The sequence below is a fragment of the Camelus dromedarius genome, chromosome 14 (assembly GCF_036321535.1).
Source record: "Camelus dromedarius isolate mCamDro1 chromosome 14, mCamDro1.pat, whole genome shotgun sequence".
NCBI classification, from domain to species: domain Eukaryota; kingdom Metazoa; phylum Chordata; class Mammalia; order Artiodactyla; family Camelidae; genus Camelus; species Camelus dromedarius.
Window position 1 is genome coordinate 70,195,575 of NC_087449.1, and position 14,246 is coordinate 70,209,820.

General features: G+C 53.6%; 1 protein-coding gene across 1 annotated transcript in view; it reads left to right on the plus strand.

The window, feature by feature from the left end:
- The window catches only part of CFAP74 (cilia and flagella associated protein 74), a 64,735-nt gene that overhangs the window by 30,687 nt on the left and 19,802 nt on the right, over positions 1 to 14,246 (plus strand). The window contains exons 18-21 of the mRNA XM_031463836.2: positions 4,613 to 4,777; positions 6,086 to 6,248; positions 11,456 to 11,550; positions 12,019 to 12,141. Coding sequence (XP_031319696.2) covers positions 4,613 to 4,777; positions 6,086 to 6,248; positions 11,456 to 11,550; positions 12,019 to 12,141 — 546 coding nt within the window. The remainder of the gene's footprint in view (positions 1 to 4,612; positions 4,778 to 6,085; positions 6,249 to 11,455; positions 11,551 to 12,018; positions 12,142 to 14,246) is intronic.

Below are 14,246 nucleotides of genomic sequence, written 5' to 3' on the forward strand. Positions count from 1 at the left end.
TGAGCACTTTTTCACGTACCCGTTGGCTGTCAGTGTGACTTCTTTGGAAACGTGTCCAATTCCTCTGCCCTTTCTAAAATCAGATTGTTTGTAACCTCTTATCAGATACATGATTCACAGATATTTTCATCCATGCCATAGGCTGCCTTTTCCTTTTGTTGGTGATTTCTTTTGCTATGCAGACTGATGGAAAGGCAGAAAGAACAGCACGTATGCAAGTTGCCCCTGGCAACAACCGTCCTACTTCCATCTATTATTTCGATGACTCTGAGTACCTTATGTAAGTGGGGTCATATTGTCTGTCCTTTGTTACCAGCTTATTTCACTGGCAGTGTCCTCAAGGTCCAGCCATGTCTTGGCCGATGTCAGAGTCCCCGATGGACAGGGAGGGCCCTGCCTGTCGCTTGGCCCTTTGGCTTCATTGCCTTATGGCTTCCTGTTCATTTCCTGCACCACTACCATCTTTTACGTTGGGTCGATGTTTTGCAGTGATAAATGCTTACATTCCTGTCTCTTCCCTTTGTGATCATCCATCACCTACTTTTGTGGGGCCCATGGGGACCGCACTTAGCATCCGAAGGTTACAGCAGCCCGATTCCGAGTTCTGTGGCTTCATTTCAGTCATTAATGAACACTCTTCTGTATAGTTTTCCCCAGTTCCGTTCAGTTGCTGACTTAACAGGATCCATTTGCCCAATAACGTAAACTAAAAACATGTAATACGTTAGTCTCTGAAGTCATACAGAAAACACGGTGTGGAGCTACAAGCCGAAGCTGCAACAACACAGGCTTTGTGCTACCATGTGTTCACCTTTCCCGAGACCCCGGGGCTCCGAGCGCCGGTCCGCTGTCTCCTGCATCCCTGCAGCACGTCCAGCGCAGAGACTCCTGCGGCTTGTGTCTGTCTGGGAATGTCTTGGTTTCTTCCTTGCTTCCAAAGGACACTTTTGCAGGATTCTTGGCTGACATCTCTCCTGCTTGAGCACTTTGAATGTATTGGCCCCACTGCCGTCTCACCTCCAAAGGGTCTGATGAGAAATCCGCTCGCGTCCCTTGTCTGTGACAGGTCCTTTCCCTCCCGCCGCCTTCCAGGACTCTCTCTTCTTCTCTGGTTTTTACAGTGACCCCAGGGGTCTCAGCAGGCCCTGGGTCGTCCCACTTGAAGTCTGCCCAGCAAACTTCCTGGATGTGTGCATTCACATCTCTCATCCACTGTGGGCGGTCTCCAGACGTTACTCTTTCAAATATTCTCGCTGCCCTTTCTCTGCCCCTCCTCCTTGTAGGGCCCCACATGCCCGTGCGGTCACCCTGGCGGTGGCCCGCAGCCCCTGAGGCTCTCCCACCTTCTCCGGTCCTTTCGTCCTGCTCCTCAGCCTCAGCGATGCCCACCACCCCTTCAGGTTCACGGCTCACGTCTGCCTGTGGGGCTGGTTACTGAGTTTCCCAGTTAATAAGTTCAGTTGTGCTTCTCAACTCCGAAACTTTTTTGTTTCTTCTTAGGTTTTTTGTCTCTATTGATGTTTTTTCCATTGTATTCACACATCATTTTCTTCCGTTTCTCCATGTCTTTCTTTAGTTCTTGGAGCATCTTTAAGACAGGTATTTCTAAGTCTTTGTCAAGTAGACCTGCCATCAGACCCGTTTGAGGGGCGGTTTCTGCCGATTTATGGTTCCCTTTGAAGGAACCACCTTCTTTTTCTTTGTCTGTTGGTGGAACAGCAGACATTTGAGTCTCATAATGTGGTAACTCTGGAAATCAGATTTCCCTCTGTCCTGAGTTTGCTGTTGTTAGGGAAAAATGTGTTACAGCTCAGTCGTGACAGCAACCTGGATCGGAGCGGAAGACCAAGCAGCACTGGGAGAGTTGGAGAACTCAGGTTTATTACACCACCACGCCCACAGAAGTTAACACTTCAAGCTCTGGGCCCCGGCTGTAGGTGTACCCAGGCCTTTATAGGCTGCCAGTTTTACACTTTGCAACATCATATGCTAATAAAGTATAACAAATTGACCAACCAGGAAGCAGCTTTGTAGAAATAGACTAATCAGGAGAGGGAGAGAGAGAGAGAACCAATCAGGAGTGAGCTCCATGCAAATGAAGTACTACAAATGGAACAATCAGAAGTTAGGGAAGTGGACCAATCAGAAGTGAGAGTAATAACCAATCAGGAGTGAAGGAAATAACTAATCAGAAGTGAGCTCAGGGAACCAATAGAATTCTAGGTGTAAGTTAGCCGCTTTAGAGACAAAAAGTGAGATAGAGCCTCTGGGCTAGGGAACCGGACGGTGCTGGGAGGAGAGCAGCGGCCCTGCTTACGGGTTCTGCCGGTCTTTTTCTGGGGCTTCCTGCCTCACTGTTACGATTTTGTTTGTTGTTTTGTTTTGCTCTTTGTGCTGAGGATCAGCCCAAGGTGTAAACTTAAGGTCTTCTGAGCTTTCCCTGGGTGCGAGTGGTCACTTTCTGGTTTCCTCTGTACCTGCAGTTGTTTTGAACGTCCTAGTCTCTAAAGCTGGGCTCCCAAATGAGGGAAAAGAGGAAAACGAAGTAGGGGAGAAAAGAACTGTGCTGGTCTTCTGCATCCAGTCATCGGGGGAGAGAAGGGACGCGCGGCGGTGGGGGAAGGGCAGCTACTGCGGCGGTTCCTCTTTAATTTCCTGAGGCACCTCCAGACCGTTCTCCGCAGCGGCTGCACCGTTTCACGTGCCCACAGCGGTGCGCAAGGGCGCCAGTTTTCCCACGTCCCCGGCAGCGTGTGCTGATCTCCGGGTTTGACAGTAGCGTCCCGGTGGGCGGGCGGCGGTACCTCGTTGCAGTTCTGACGTGCGTTTCCCTGGTGATCAGCGCCGCTGAGCGTCTGCTCACGTGCCTGTTGGCCGTCCGGTTGGGCTTCTTCGAAGAAACGTGGATTCAAGCCCTTTGCTCGTCTGAGTTTGGTGGTTGTCGTTTTGCTGTTGGGCTGCAGGAGTTCTCGGTATGCTCTGGATGTTAATTTCCTATCAGATGCATGGTATGGAAACTTTGAGAAGGGCTGATACTCCTTAAATGTTTGGTGGAATCCGCCAGGGACGCCGTCGGGCCCAGGGCTCTGGCTCCTCGGCAGGCGCTGCATTGTCGGTTCGCCCTCCTTGCTGGTTACAGGCCTGTGCAGGCCGCTGCTCTTTGCCGCTTAGTCGCAGCAGGTTTCGTGTTTCTGGGAGTTTGTGCGCTTCATCGAGGTTCTCCGGGGAGTGGGTGCACAGCTGTTCACAGTTCTCTCCACCATCCTTTGTATTTCTGTGGAATCGGCATTAATGTCCCCACCCTCATTTCTGATTTTAGTCAGTTTGAGTTTGTATCTTTTTTTCCTAGTCCATCCAGCTAAAGTTTTGTCAACTTTGTTGATCTTTTTGAAGAACCAACTTTCGCTCTCATTAATTTTCTCCCATTTTTCTGTTGTCTTTTGTTTACCTCTGCTCTGATCTGTATGAGTCTCTTCTGTCTGCTGGTTGTGGTTTAGTTTGTTCTTTTTCTAGCTTCCTAAGTTGCAAACATAAGTTACTGATTTGAGATCAGTCTTGTTTTTTGTTTTTTGTTTTTTTTTTATTTTTAAATATAGTTCCCTGGGCTATCCAGCAGGGTTCTTTTTTAATAAAAGTGTTTATAGCTGTAAGTGCTCCCTTTAGCCCCCTTCCCACTGCACCCCATATGTTCTGCTATGTTGTGTTTTTGTTTTCGTTCACCTCCAATTATTTTATCATTTCTCGTGTGACTTCTTTGATCCATTTGTTGTTTAAAATCATGTGGTCCAATCTCCACACCTCTGTGAATTTTCCAGGCTTCTCTATGCTGTGATTTCTACCCTCATCCTGTTGTGGTCAGAGAAGACGTTCTGTCTGATGTTGTGCTTTTCAGTCTGGTGAGACTTAATTTGTGGCCTGACATGTGGTCTGTCCTGGAAAGCGTCCGTGTGCCCCGAGGCGCACATGTGGCTGACGCTGGGGCGAGTGTCCTGTGTTCGTCCGCTGGAGCCGTCGGTTGTCGTGTCCTTGCTCCCTCCTCCTTGCTTCTCGTCCATCTGCTGTTCTGCGCGTTTTCATGAGAGGAGTGTTGTGTGACCATGTGTTTCCCCCTTCAGTTCTGTCGAGCTCTGCCTCGTGTACTTGACAGACAGCCACTAGGTGCTAACTGTTTGTAACTGTTACGTCTTCTTGCCACACAGAATCTTTATTAACACATGACCTCTGGTCTTTGGGTTGTCTCCTAACCTTCGCCTTTTCCAGAACATCTCAGAGCTGGCGTCACGCAGTCTGCAGTCTTTTCAGCCTGGCGTCGCTCACTCAGTCACAGGCCTCTCTACGGCTCGATAGCTCGCTTCTTTTTAGCTGGCTTGACTTTTTGGGAATTGGCCTCAGGCACACACCCATGATTTCTAGTCCCTGCCCCCCCACCCCGAATCCCCCAGACAGGCCTCACCACGAGCGCGAGGAAGGGCCCTGGAGCCCCAGGCAGGCCTCACCCTGAGCGTGAGGAAGGGGCCGGCACGCCTCATCCCCTTTGGGCTGCAGAGCAAGTGGGGAGAGGAGGCCATGCTACAGGCTGGAGCGGCCACCGCTCACTTGGGTCCTTTGGCAGCTGTCCCTCGACAAGGAGGTCATCGACTTCGGTAGCCACGGGGTGGGCGAGACTGCATCCCGGACCATCACGCTGACCAACGCCGGGGGCCTGGGCACCAGGTTCAAGTTTCTTCTCGCATCCGAGTCCTGTGAGGTGGACGGCTCCCAGTCGGCCATGAAAATAGTGAGTGTGCCGGCTGTGCGTGGCGCCTCCCGCCCAAGACAGTCCCGCGAGCGTAAAGCGGGCACAGCTTGAAGGAGCCTGTCCACGTGGGCGGGCGGAGGAGGGGCAGCGAGACGCCCTCCCACCAGTCTCGGTAGAAGAGTCTCCGTAAGGAGGACAGCTGGGGGCCGCAGGGCAGCGCCCCCACACGTGCGTTGGAAGGCGGTGACCACGTGCTCCAGGCCCTGAAGTCCCAGCTCGGGGGCGGCGGTCCAGCCCTGAGGCCCCAGCGGAAGACTGCAGACCCCAGCCGCGTCTGCACTGTCCCAGACGTGCCGGGTGGGCCTTGGTCCTTTCGCCAGAAGGCTGTGCACGTGTGCTGCTGAGTGAGCGGAAGCAGCCTCAGAGCACACAGGTGGGCCCTGTCCAGGGAGACGGCTTCCAACACACCAGTGCACTCGGGGGGGTTCTTGGCGTGAGGATGGGTGAGAGGAACTTTGCCTTTTTAAAGTACACGTCTTGAGTGAATTGAAACTTTCCTGAGGAGCACTGAGTCTGTTCTTTCTGCCTCATTCAGGGGTCTCAGCAAAGGCCTTGGAAGGGTCTCCCCTGGGGAGGGATGGGGTTGGGCAGCAGTGGGGCCCAGCAGCTGTGGCAGAGGTGGGAGGGGCCTGGGTTATGAGCCTGGAGCAGAGCCAGTGGGTTGCTAGGAGAGGAGGGAGTGCGGAGACGGGGCTTCTGGGGGCAGGACAAGTGCCCAGGCCCTGAGGGCTCTCCACAGGCACCCTCCCGTCTCCTGGTGGGTGTCTGTCCGTCTGGACGGCAGCTCCGCCCAGGCAGTAACCTGTTTGCCCCCATGGCCCCTGAGTCACACGTTTGGGGCACTTGGGCTGGGGGTCCGTGGTCTCTGGGAAAGGAGCAGCCATGAGGTGGGAGCTGAAGCCAGGAGAGCTTGGAGCTGGGACCTGGGAGGGACCCCACCTCACCCAGGAGAGGAGTAGGCGTCCTGGGGGAGCCAACCAGCCTGGGAGGGAGACTGTAGACTCAGCTAAGAGCCCAGCAGTGCCCAGGGGGCTTCAGGCGGGACCCAGGAGGAGCAAGCTGGGTGAGAGCTGGCCCCGAGTGCGCAGTTGGCTGCTGCCGCAGCCTAGAGGCCCTCATGGGTCGACGGGGTTGGGGGGCTGTCAGGGGAGCCGTGCAGGAGCCCACAGTCCCAGCCTAGGTCACGGCCGGGCTCCCAGTGAGGCACTCCGGCGGCCTGGGGTCGGGACAGCAGAGGGGAAGGACAAGTGGAAGTTGCCAAGAAAGAAGCCGTATTCTCTTTTTCAGAGTAGCCTCTTCACGTACGATGACAAAACTTTTTATGACAAAATCATCAGCAGTTTTTCTGAGCAGCAGATGGAGGGCAATGAGTCGTCCCCCACAGACGTGACGAGCCAGAAGGAGTCTGGAAAGCTGGACAACGTGGAGCCAGAGGAGGGGCGCCCTGCAGGTGAGCTGCGCCCTGCGCAGGCACTCAGACCGCAGCCCTGGGGCTCCGCGGCCAGGCCCCCACCCTGAGCCTGTCGCAGGGGCAGAGGGGCGGGTCTGGGAGCCACTCCGAGCACTGAGCACTGGCCTCCGGAGACCAAGTGAGGTGCCAGAGGTCTGAACGGGGCAGGATTTTTCCAAGGCTCCAATTTTAAATAAATAAGAAAATACTCATAAGTAAATATGTGCTAGTCATGGAGAGCGTTGAAATTTGCATTAATATTTAAGCTAAAGGAAGACGTGAAGGAAACTTCTGGCTTTGGACCTCCCGGTGCCCTCCTCGCTGCCCCTGGTGGTTCTTGCTGGGACATTGAGGAATTTGAGGAGCTGGGGGTCGGGAGGGTGAAGGCTGTGCAGCGGCCGACTGGAGCAAGGGCGGGGCGGGGGGGCGTCTCTGCTGACGGGGCCACCGAAGTCACCAGGCTGTCTGGGCGCCACCATGAGCTCTGTCTGTGCAGAAGCCCATGTAACACGTGAGGACAGGAAGAGGGTTCCCATGGCTGCCCCGCCGGGACGCGTCCCCTTCCGCGCCGCTGACTTCCAGCTGGAAGTGTCTTTGTCGTTTCCTTGCCCTCTTTACCTGTTCCTCCCACGTGCACGTCCAGAAATGCTGGAATTTCTCCCGTTTCGGCCTTTCCATGAACGGACCACGGCCAGTGCGCTCTGTGAGTTGCTCTTTGGTCGGGTCACACTTTGCCGTTCATCCACGTGGCCGGGCGAGCTGCTCCTCCTTTCCCACCACGTGGGGACAGCAGTTGTGAACACCCCTCGCATCACAGACCATCGCCGCCTGCTCACATCAGGGGGATTTCGAGGTGCTTGCTTTGGGCTCAGGGCCACGTCTCTTCGTGGGCGAGTTTGGGGCGCCCTCCACCCCCTTTCCCCAGCACCCTTGCCACACTGCGTCATAGGGGATGCGGGGCTCCACTTGCATTGCTGAGGTCAGCTCTCTCAGCAGCTGTGTGGCCCACACTCCCGCCAGCAGCCGCTGACACTGCTCCCCAGCACGGCTGCCACTGGCCACACTGGGCTGTTTAAATTGAAATTAACCAAAATTAAATAGTAAGAATTCCGTTCCTCCTTCATGGGAGCCACATGTCAAGTGACCACCAGCTGCCTGCAGTCCATGGCTGCTACAGAAAAAGATAAACTTACAGTTAAGGCCATATTTAATGAGGAAAGATTGGACGCTTCCCCCAAGGGCTGGGAACACAGCAGAGATGTCCATTCACACACTGCTGTTCAGTCCGATAAGGCAAGAGGGGAGGTAAAAGACATAAAGTTTGAAAATGAAATAATAAAATTAGCTTTATTCACAGGCAGCATGACTGTCTATATAGAAAATCTCAGAGAATCCCCCAGAAGTTACGGAACTAACAAGAAGTTTAGCTGGTCACAGGATACGATACGCAAAACTCAAGCATATTTCTCGGTAGCAGAAATTAAGCATTGGAAATTATATTTTTATAAGTACCATTTATAATTGCACCAAAAAACAGGAACTACCAAGTTACAAAGCTAAGAAAAAATGTTCAGGGTCTGTATGCTGAAAGCTGCAAAACTCTGATGAAAGAAATGAGAGCCCTCAGTAAATGGGGAGCCCTGGAGCCTGTGGGCGGGAAGGCTCGACGCTGCCAGGAGTCAGTGCTCCCGGAAGTGGCTGCAGGTGGGCGTGGTTCTAATCGAGATTCCAGCAGGGCTTTCTGTGGGAACTGACAGGCTGATTCTAAAATGTTTATGGAAATCTGAAAGACCTAAAATAACTAAAACAACTTTGAAAAGGGACAGAGCTGGAAGACTCGGACTACCTGATTTCAAGACAGTATGCTGTTGGCAGAGGGAGAGATATACATTCAACCAGACTAGAGGGTCCAAAGATAGACCCACACAAACTTGTCCAGTTGATCCTCAACAGAGACTCAAGAGTACTTAGTTCCTTGGAGGAGGAACGGTTTTGTCATCAAATGAGTCCTTAAGAATTAGATAAACATATACCACCAAAATTAACCTCCAGCCATTCCTCACATTGGAAACAAAGCTCCTCAAAATAAACCATAGACCTAAACGTAAAACCGAAAACTATAAAACTTGTACAGTGAGGGTCTTCACTGACCGGGGGGGGGGGGGGCAGATGTCATTGTCCGAATGAGCTGTCCACGCAGGAGGGCTGCGGGGGCCCCACGGCGCCGGGAGGACCGCTCGGGGGAGCTGCCCTGCCCTGCCTGGCCAGCCCTCACACCTGGCCCCCTTCTCTTCCAGGAGAAAAGTCAATGTAGCTTGGACTGGGCAGAGATTTCTTAGATACGACATCAAAAGCAGGATTTTTTAATTATAAACCAGGTATCATCAAGACTAGGACTGTCTGCTCTTCTAAACATGATGTTGAGAATGAAAGACAAGCCACCGACTGGCAGAAGGTGTTAGCGGATCACATGGCTGGTAAAGAACACACCCAAAGCACACAAAGAACTTTCAAAACCCAACTAGAAAACAAATGACCCGGTTTAAAAATGGACAAAAGGAGAAAATGGGCAAAAACCTTGGACACTTGACCAAAGAAGCATGTGAATGGCGCTCGGCATCAGCAGATGGGAGGCAAATGCAAAGTAGAGCCTTGCTGGGACGGTGACGCCACCACACGCCCACTAGGACTAGGTGACCGCGGGGACCTGAGTGCCGAGCGCGTGTGGAGCCGCCGTCACCCGGTGCTGCCGCGAATACGCGGCTGCAGCCACTTTGGAAAACACTTCAGCACTTCCTTAAAGAGTCAGACAAACGTCATACAAGCCAGCAACCCCACACCTAGGTATTTACCAAGAAACGGAAACTGAATTCAAACAGAAACCTGTCTGTGAATGTTCACAGAGGGTTTACTTGTAATTGCCAAAAACTAGCTGCCCAAATGCCCGTTGACAGGTGAGCGGCTATGGAAAACTGCTCAGCAATGAAAATGAGTGACCGCGTGCCATGCACAACAGCACGGACGAGTCTCAGGGCTTCATGCTGAGCGCGAAAAGCCAGACTCAGAAAACTGCAAGCCATGTGTTTCCGTTTATGTGACGTTCCGGAAAAGGCGAAACTATAGGGACAGAAAACAGATGAGTGTTGCCAGGGCAGGGGGAGGGATCGATTAAGAGACAAAGGGAGATGGGGTCGGGCGCGGGGCTGCTTGTAGGGCACACAACTGTATGCATTTGTCAAAACTCGGAAAAGATTACACTAAAAAAAAAAAAAAAAACCAGGAAAGAAGTCACTCAACACACACCCAAGACCATTACAGTCTCGCATGTTCCAGCTCTGATGTTACCAGACATCAAGCATAAGCGTGCTTAACACACTGAGGAACAGCACAGAGGAATGAGGCCAGGCAGGCTTGAAAGGAGCCAGCGCGACTTCCAGCCGCGGGAATATGATCATCGATAACAACACCCCCACCCCCCCGGGGCTTAAGCTGTAGATCTGACCCTGCTGAAGAGAGCGTCAGTGAACCAGAAGGTAGCCAGAGGCGGACACGGGAGTGAAGCCGGCGGAGTGAGGACCGAGCAAGGAGGTCGTATCTACTGGAGTCAGGAAAAGGCAGCATTTAAAGAGTTACTTGCTGAGAACGTTCTAAAATGTTGAAGCACCTTTAAACTCACATCCAGAACGTGAGTAAATACCCCTTCGTGACTGATGGAGCGGAACAGACGCGTGGGGCAGATACGCAGCACACGGCAGCAAAGGGTGCCTCCCCGTCAGCAACGAGCCTGTCTAGACTCAGTGGGAGGGAGTCCAGTGCACTCCCAGCAGACGGACCAACACGATTCCACCCTGAGACACCAAGTGACCCCAGCCGCCATCCACGCAGGATGAAGCAGCCGGCCCCAGGGTCTGGCTTGGGCTGGAGGCACGGAGAAGGACCCCCGGGCCCGGGCCGGGCTGTCACTTTGGTAACTCCCGAAGCAAACAAGGGCGTAGACATCGGGGTGGCAGGAGCCCCTTCCCACCTTGGTGACAGTCCGGGCTGCTGGGCAGGGTGACAAGTCTGACCAGTTGGAGGAGTCCAGAACTGGGGGCCCTGCTGTCACAGCCCAGGACCCCGGCAATGGCACATACTACCCTGGGGGGAGTAATTCGGCCATGCGGAGCCTGGGCGGCAGAAAGACCTAGGGTGAGAGGAAGCACGTCTGCCCCCGGGGCCCCTTCCCCTTGAATGGCCTTCCAGCTCTTGGGTGCCCCAGGGATGGGTCGGAATCCTCAGCCCACCAGTGCCAGCAACCCACCCACAGAGGAAACGAGGTGACTGTGACAGACCAGGCTGTGACATTCCATTACAAGAGAAAATGCAACATGGTACTGTTTTAAATTCTCAGAACTTAGCAACTTAGCTCCAGCTTGGGTGTGTCGCCAGAAAGTAGCTGCCCACCCCCCCATCCAGGCCACACTCCAGGGCCTCATCTGGCCGTCCGCAGACACAGCCCTCTGCAGTTCCTTCATCCCAGCACGGAACCTCTGAGCCCACCTTCCCTCTCCTCCTGCTTTGAGACAAACCCCTAAAGGGTCTAGTCTGCCCACTTCTCCACCAGTCTCTCCCGGACTCACCGCACTAGGGCGTCTGCACCCCTTGCCCCGGTGTCCCGGGCTCAGCTCCCCTCGCCCGCCCCAGACCCCCACTCCAGAGGCCACAGCGCCCACGGTCTGGTCCACCTGCAAAGCCCCAGGCCTGGGACTGCCCCTGGCCTTGAGCTGGGGGTCACCGAGTTCTCAAGTTCCCACCAGGGATGGCAGTGGGGTGAGGGTGCGTGCACGCGAGCTGGGGCCACAGTAACAGCCACCTGTGCCCACAAGCCAGGCTGTTTACACGGGTCGACGCCACCACTGCCACCGCCCTGGGAGCCCTGTCCAGACACAAGGGAATTCGGATGCTTTCCTCAGCCACCACCCCAGCCTGGAGCCGGACCCCTACTCTGCTCCATCCCTCCTGGGCCTCTGGGCAGCTACTCTATGCAGAGCCTGGGTGCCCTCCCTTGAGGGTCTTCACTGACCCGGGGGGGCAGGGCAGATGTCATTGTCCGAATGAGCTGTCCGCACAAGAGGGCTGCGGGGGCCCCACAGCTCCGGGAGGACAGCTGGGGTGAGCTGCCCTACCCTGCCTGGCCAGCCCTCACACCTGGCCCCCTTCTCTTCCAGAATCAGTGGGGGTGGCCATGACCACCGCCGTGGCCATGACCACCGCCATGACCCTGCCTCCCAACGAGGAGCACACGGAGTTCTCACTGGGAGAGGTGAGCAAGGCCTGCCCACCTGCAGCCCACCTCCTCCCAGCACCCGGGGCGGCCCGTCCACGTGACCAGAGGCGTACTGCACTGGCCTGGCCACTGGGCTCACCGCCTCTGGGCCGCTGGTCGTCTCAGGCAGTGTCTGGCCACCCCGTCCTGGGCTGGGGCCGAGTGGGACCAGAGCAGCAGCAGCAGCATCCTGATGCCCTGGGTCCAGCTCAGAGGAGAGCAACGCAGGGCCTCCCTAGCCGGAGTGTGGGGTGTGCGTGTGTGCACGTGCGCGAGGGCCAGGGTCTCCAAGGAGAGCAAGTGTGCACACGGTGGTCCAGGCTGCCCTTCGCCCCTGCCCCTTGGCTGGGACACAGGTCCTGCCACCACTGGCCCTCTCAGTGACCCAGCCGTGGTGAGGCCAGTGGGAGACACCTCATCAGAAACGAGACGGCCGCCTGGCCCTGTGCCTCTCTCCCTGCACAGATAACAGAGGGGGAGATCGGCCCCTTCAGCTCCATCAAGGTGCCCATCACCTTCACCCCGATGGTCCCAGGAATGGTCCACACCAGGTTCAAGGTCACATTTAGGAACCAGCAGTGCCCAACAGTGAGTATCCTGCAGCCCCCTGGGCGCCACGTCCCAGCCCTCTGCCTCCCCTCCCACCGGGACCGTGTGCGGCTGCTGCCTGCACCTCCCACGCTCACCAGGCTGGTGGTGCCACGCATCGTTGGCACCATAGCCAGCAGGTGCACACCTGTGAACACACCTGCACACACACCTTGCACTTAATCAGAAGTGTCTTTTTTAATTTCCTAGTAGTTAAAATTTTTCATTATTACTTTTTAGCATTTATTTGTAAGTTTATTAAATTAAATGATGTGCCTAGAATATGATCTTCAAACTTTTTTAAACTTGTTAGAGTTTTCTTTGTGACCAAAGGCAGGATTGCTCTTCTCAGTGTGATGTGTGCAGACGAAGGAAGTGTATCTAAGGGCGAGCTCGTGTCTCAGCCGGGCTGTCCCCATCGTGCGCTCCTCCCTGGTTTTCTCATTTGCCAAAGTTTCCATTGTGTTTTCTTTCTTACTGGGATGCTGAGGGGCTTTCGGTTTGTTTGTTTTTTAGTTCCAGGAGTACAAGACAGTGATTTGAAACCTTTATGGATTGTATTCCATTTAAAGTTATTATGAAATATTCGCTGTATTTCCCTGTGTTGTGCAGTACACCCTTGTAGCTTATCTGCTTTTTACATAGTGTTGTGTCCCTCCCTCCACCCTTCTCCTCACGGGTAACTGCTAGTCTGTTTCAGTGTTGTTAGATTCATTCACTTATTTTGTTTTCTAGATTTCACGTATAAGTGATAACATACAGTAGCTGTCTTTCTCTGCCTAACTTATTTTGCTTAGCATAATGCCCTCCAGGTCCATCCATGTTGTTGCAAATGGCAGAATTTCATTCTTTTTTATGGCTGAGTAGTATTCCATTGTATATATCTACCACAGCTTCTTTATCCAGTCATCTGTCGATGGACATTTAGGTCACTTCCATATCTTGGCTGCTATAAACAGTGCTGCAGTGAACATTGGGGTGCAGGTGTCTTTTCAAATTAGCGGTTTTGTTTCCTTTGGATATACACCCAGGAGCGGAACTGCCGGGTCACACGGTAGTTCTAGCTTCAGTTTTTGAGAAACCTCGGTACTGTTTTCCATAGTAGTTACGCCAGTTTACATTCCCATCAACAGTGCAGGAGGGCTCCCTTTGCTCCACATTCTCACCAGCACTTGTCATTTGTGGTCTTTTGATGACAGCCATTCTGACAGGTGTGAGGTGGTCTCTTGTGTGGTTTTGATCTGTGTTTCCTGAAGACTGGGGACACTGAGCATCTGTTCACGTGCCCGTCGGCCGTCAGATGTCCTCTTTGAAAAATGTTTGTTCGGGTCTTCTGCCCATTTTTTAGTTAGGTTGTTTTTTTAATACTGAGTTGTATGAGTCGTTTATGTATTTTGGATATTAACCCCTTATTGGTCGTGTCATTTGCAAATATTTTCTCCCACTCAGTAGGTTGTCTTTTCGGTTTTGTCAGTGGTTTCCTTTACGGCTCAGAAGCTTTCCAGTTTAATTGGATCTCATTTGTTTACGTTTGCTTTTGTTTCCTTTGCCTCGGGATACAGATCAAAAACAGATCGCTGAAATTTATGTCAGAATGCTGTGCCTGTTTTCCTCGAAGGGTTTCGTAGTGTCCGGCCTTACACTCAGGTCTTTGATCCATTTTGAGTTTATCTCTGTACGTGCTGTCCAAGAGCATTCTGGTTTCGTCCCCTTACAGGTGGCTGTCCAGGTTTCCCAGCACCACTTGCTGAAGAGACTGTCTTCTCTCCAGTGTGTGTTCGTGCCTCCTTTGCTGTAGATTCAGTGCGCAGGTTTATTTCTAGGCTTTCTGCCCTGTTCCATGGATCTGTGAGTCTGCTTTGTGCTGGTGCCGCACGGTTCTGATGACTGCAGCTTCCCAGTACAGCCTGAGGCCAGGGAGCCTGACGCCCCCGGCCCTGTTCTTCTTTCTCGCGGTTGACTGGCTCTGCGTCCCTTCTGCGTGTCCACCTTCCCTGTGGCCCCTCTGTGACAGGTTCTCCGTACACAGCTCATGGATGGGCTCCGCACAGCTGCTCTGTTGTTTGGTGCGTGAGGGTTTGTAGCTGTTTTCTCATCGTGAGCTG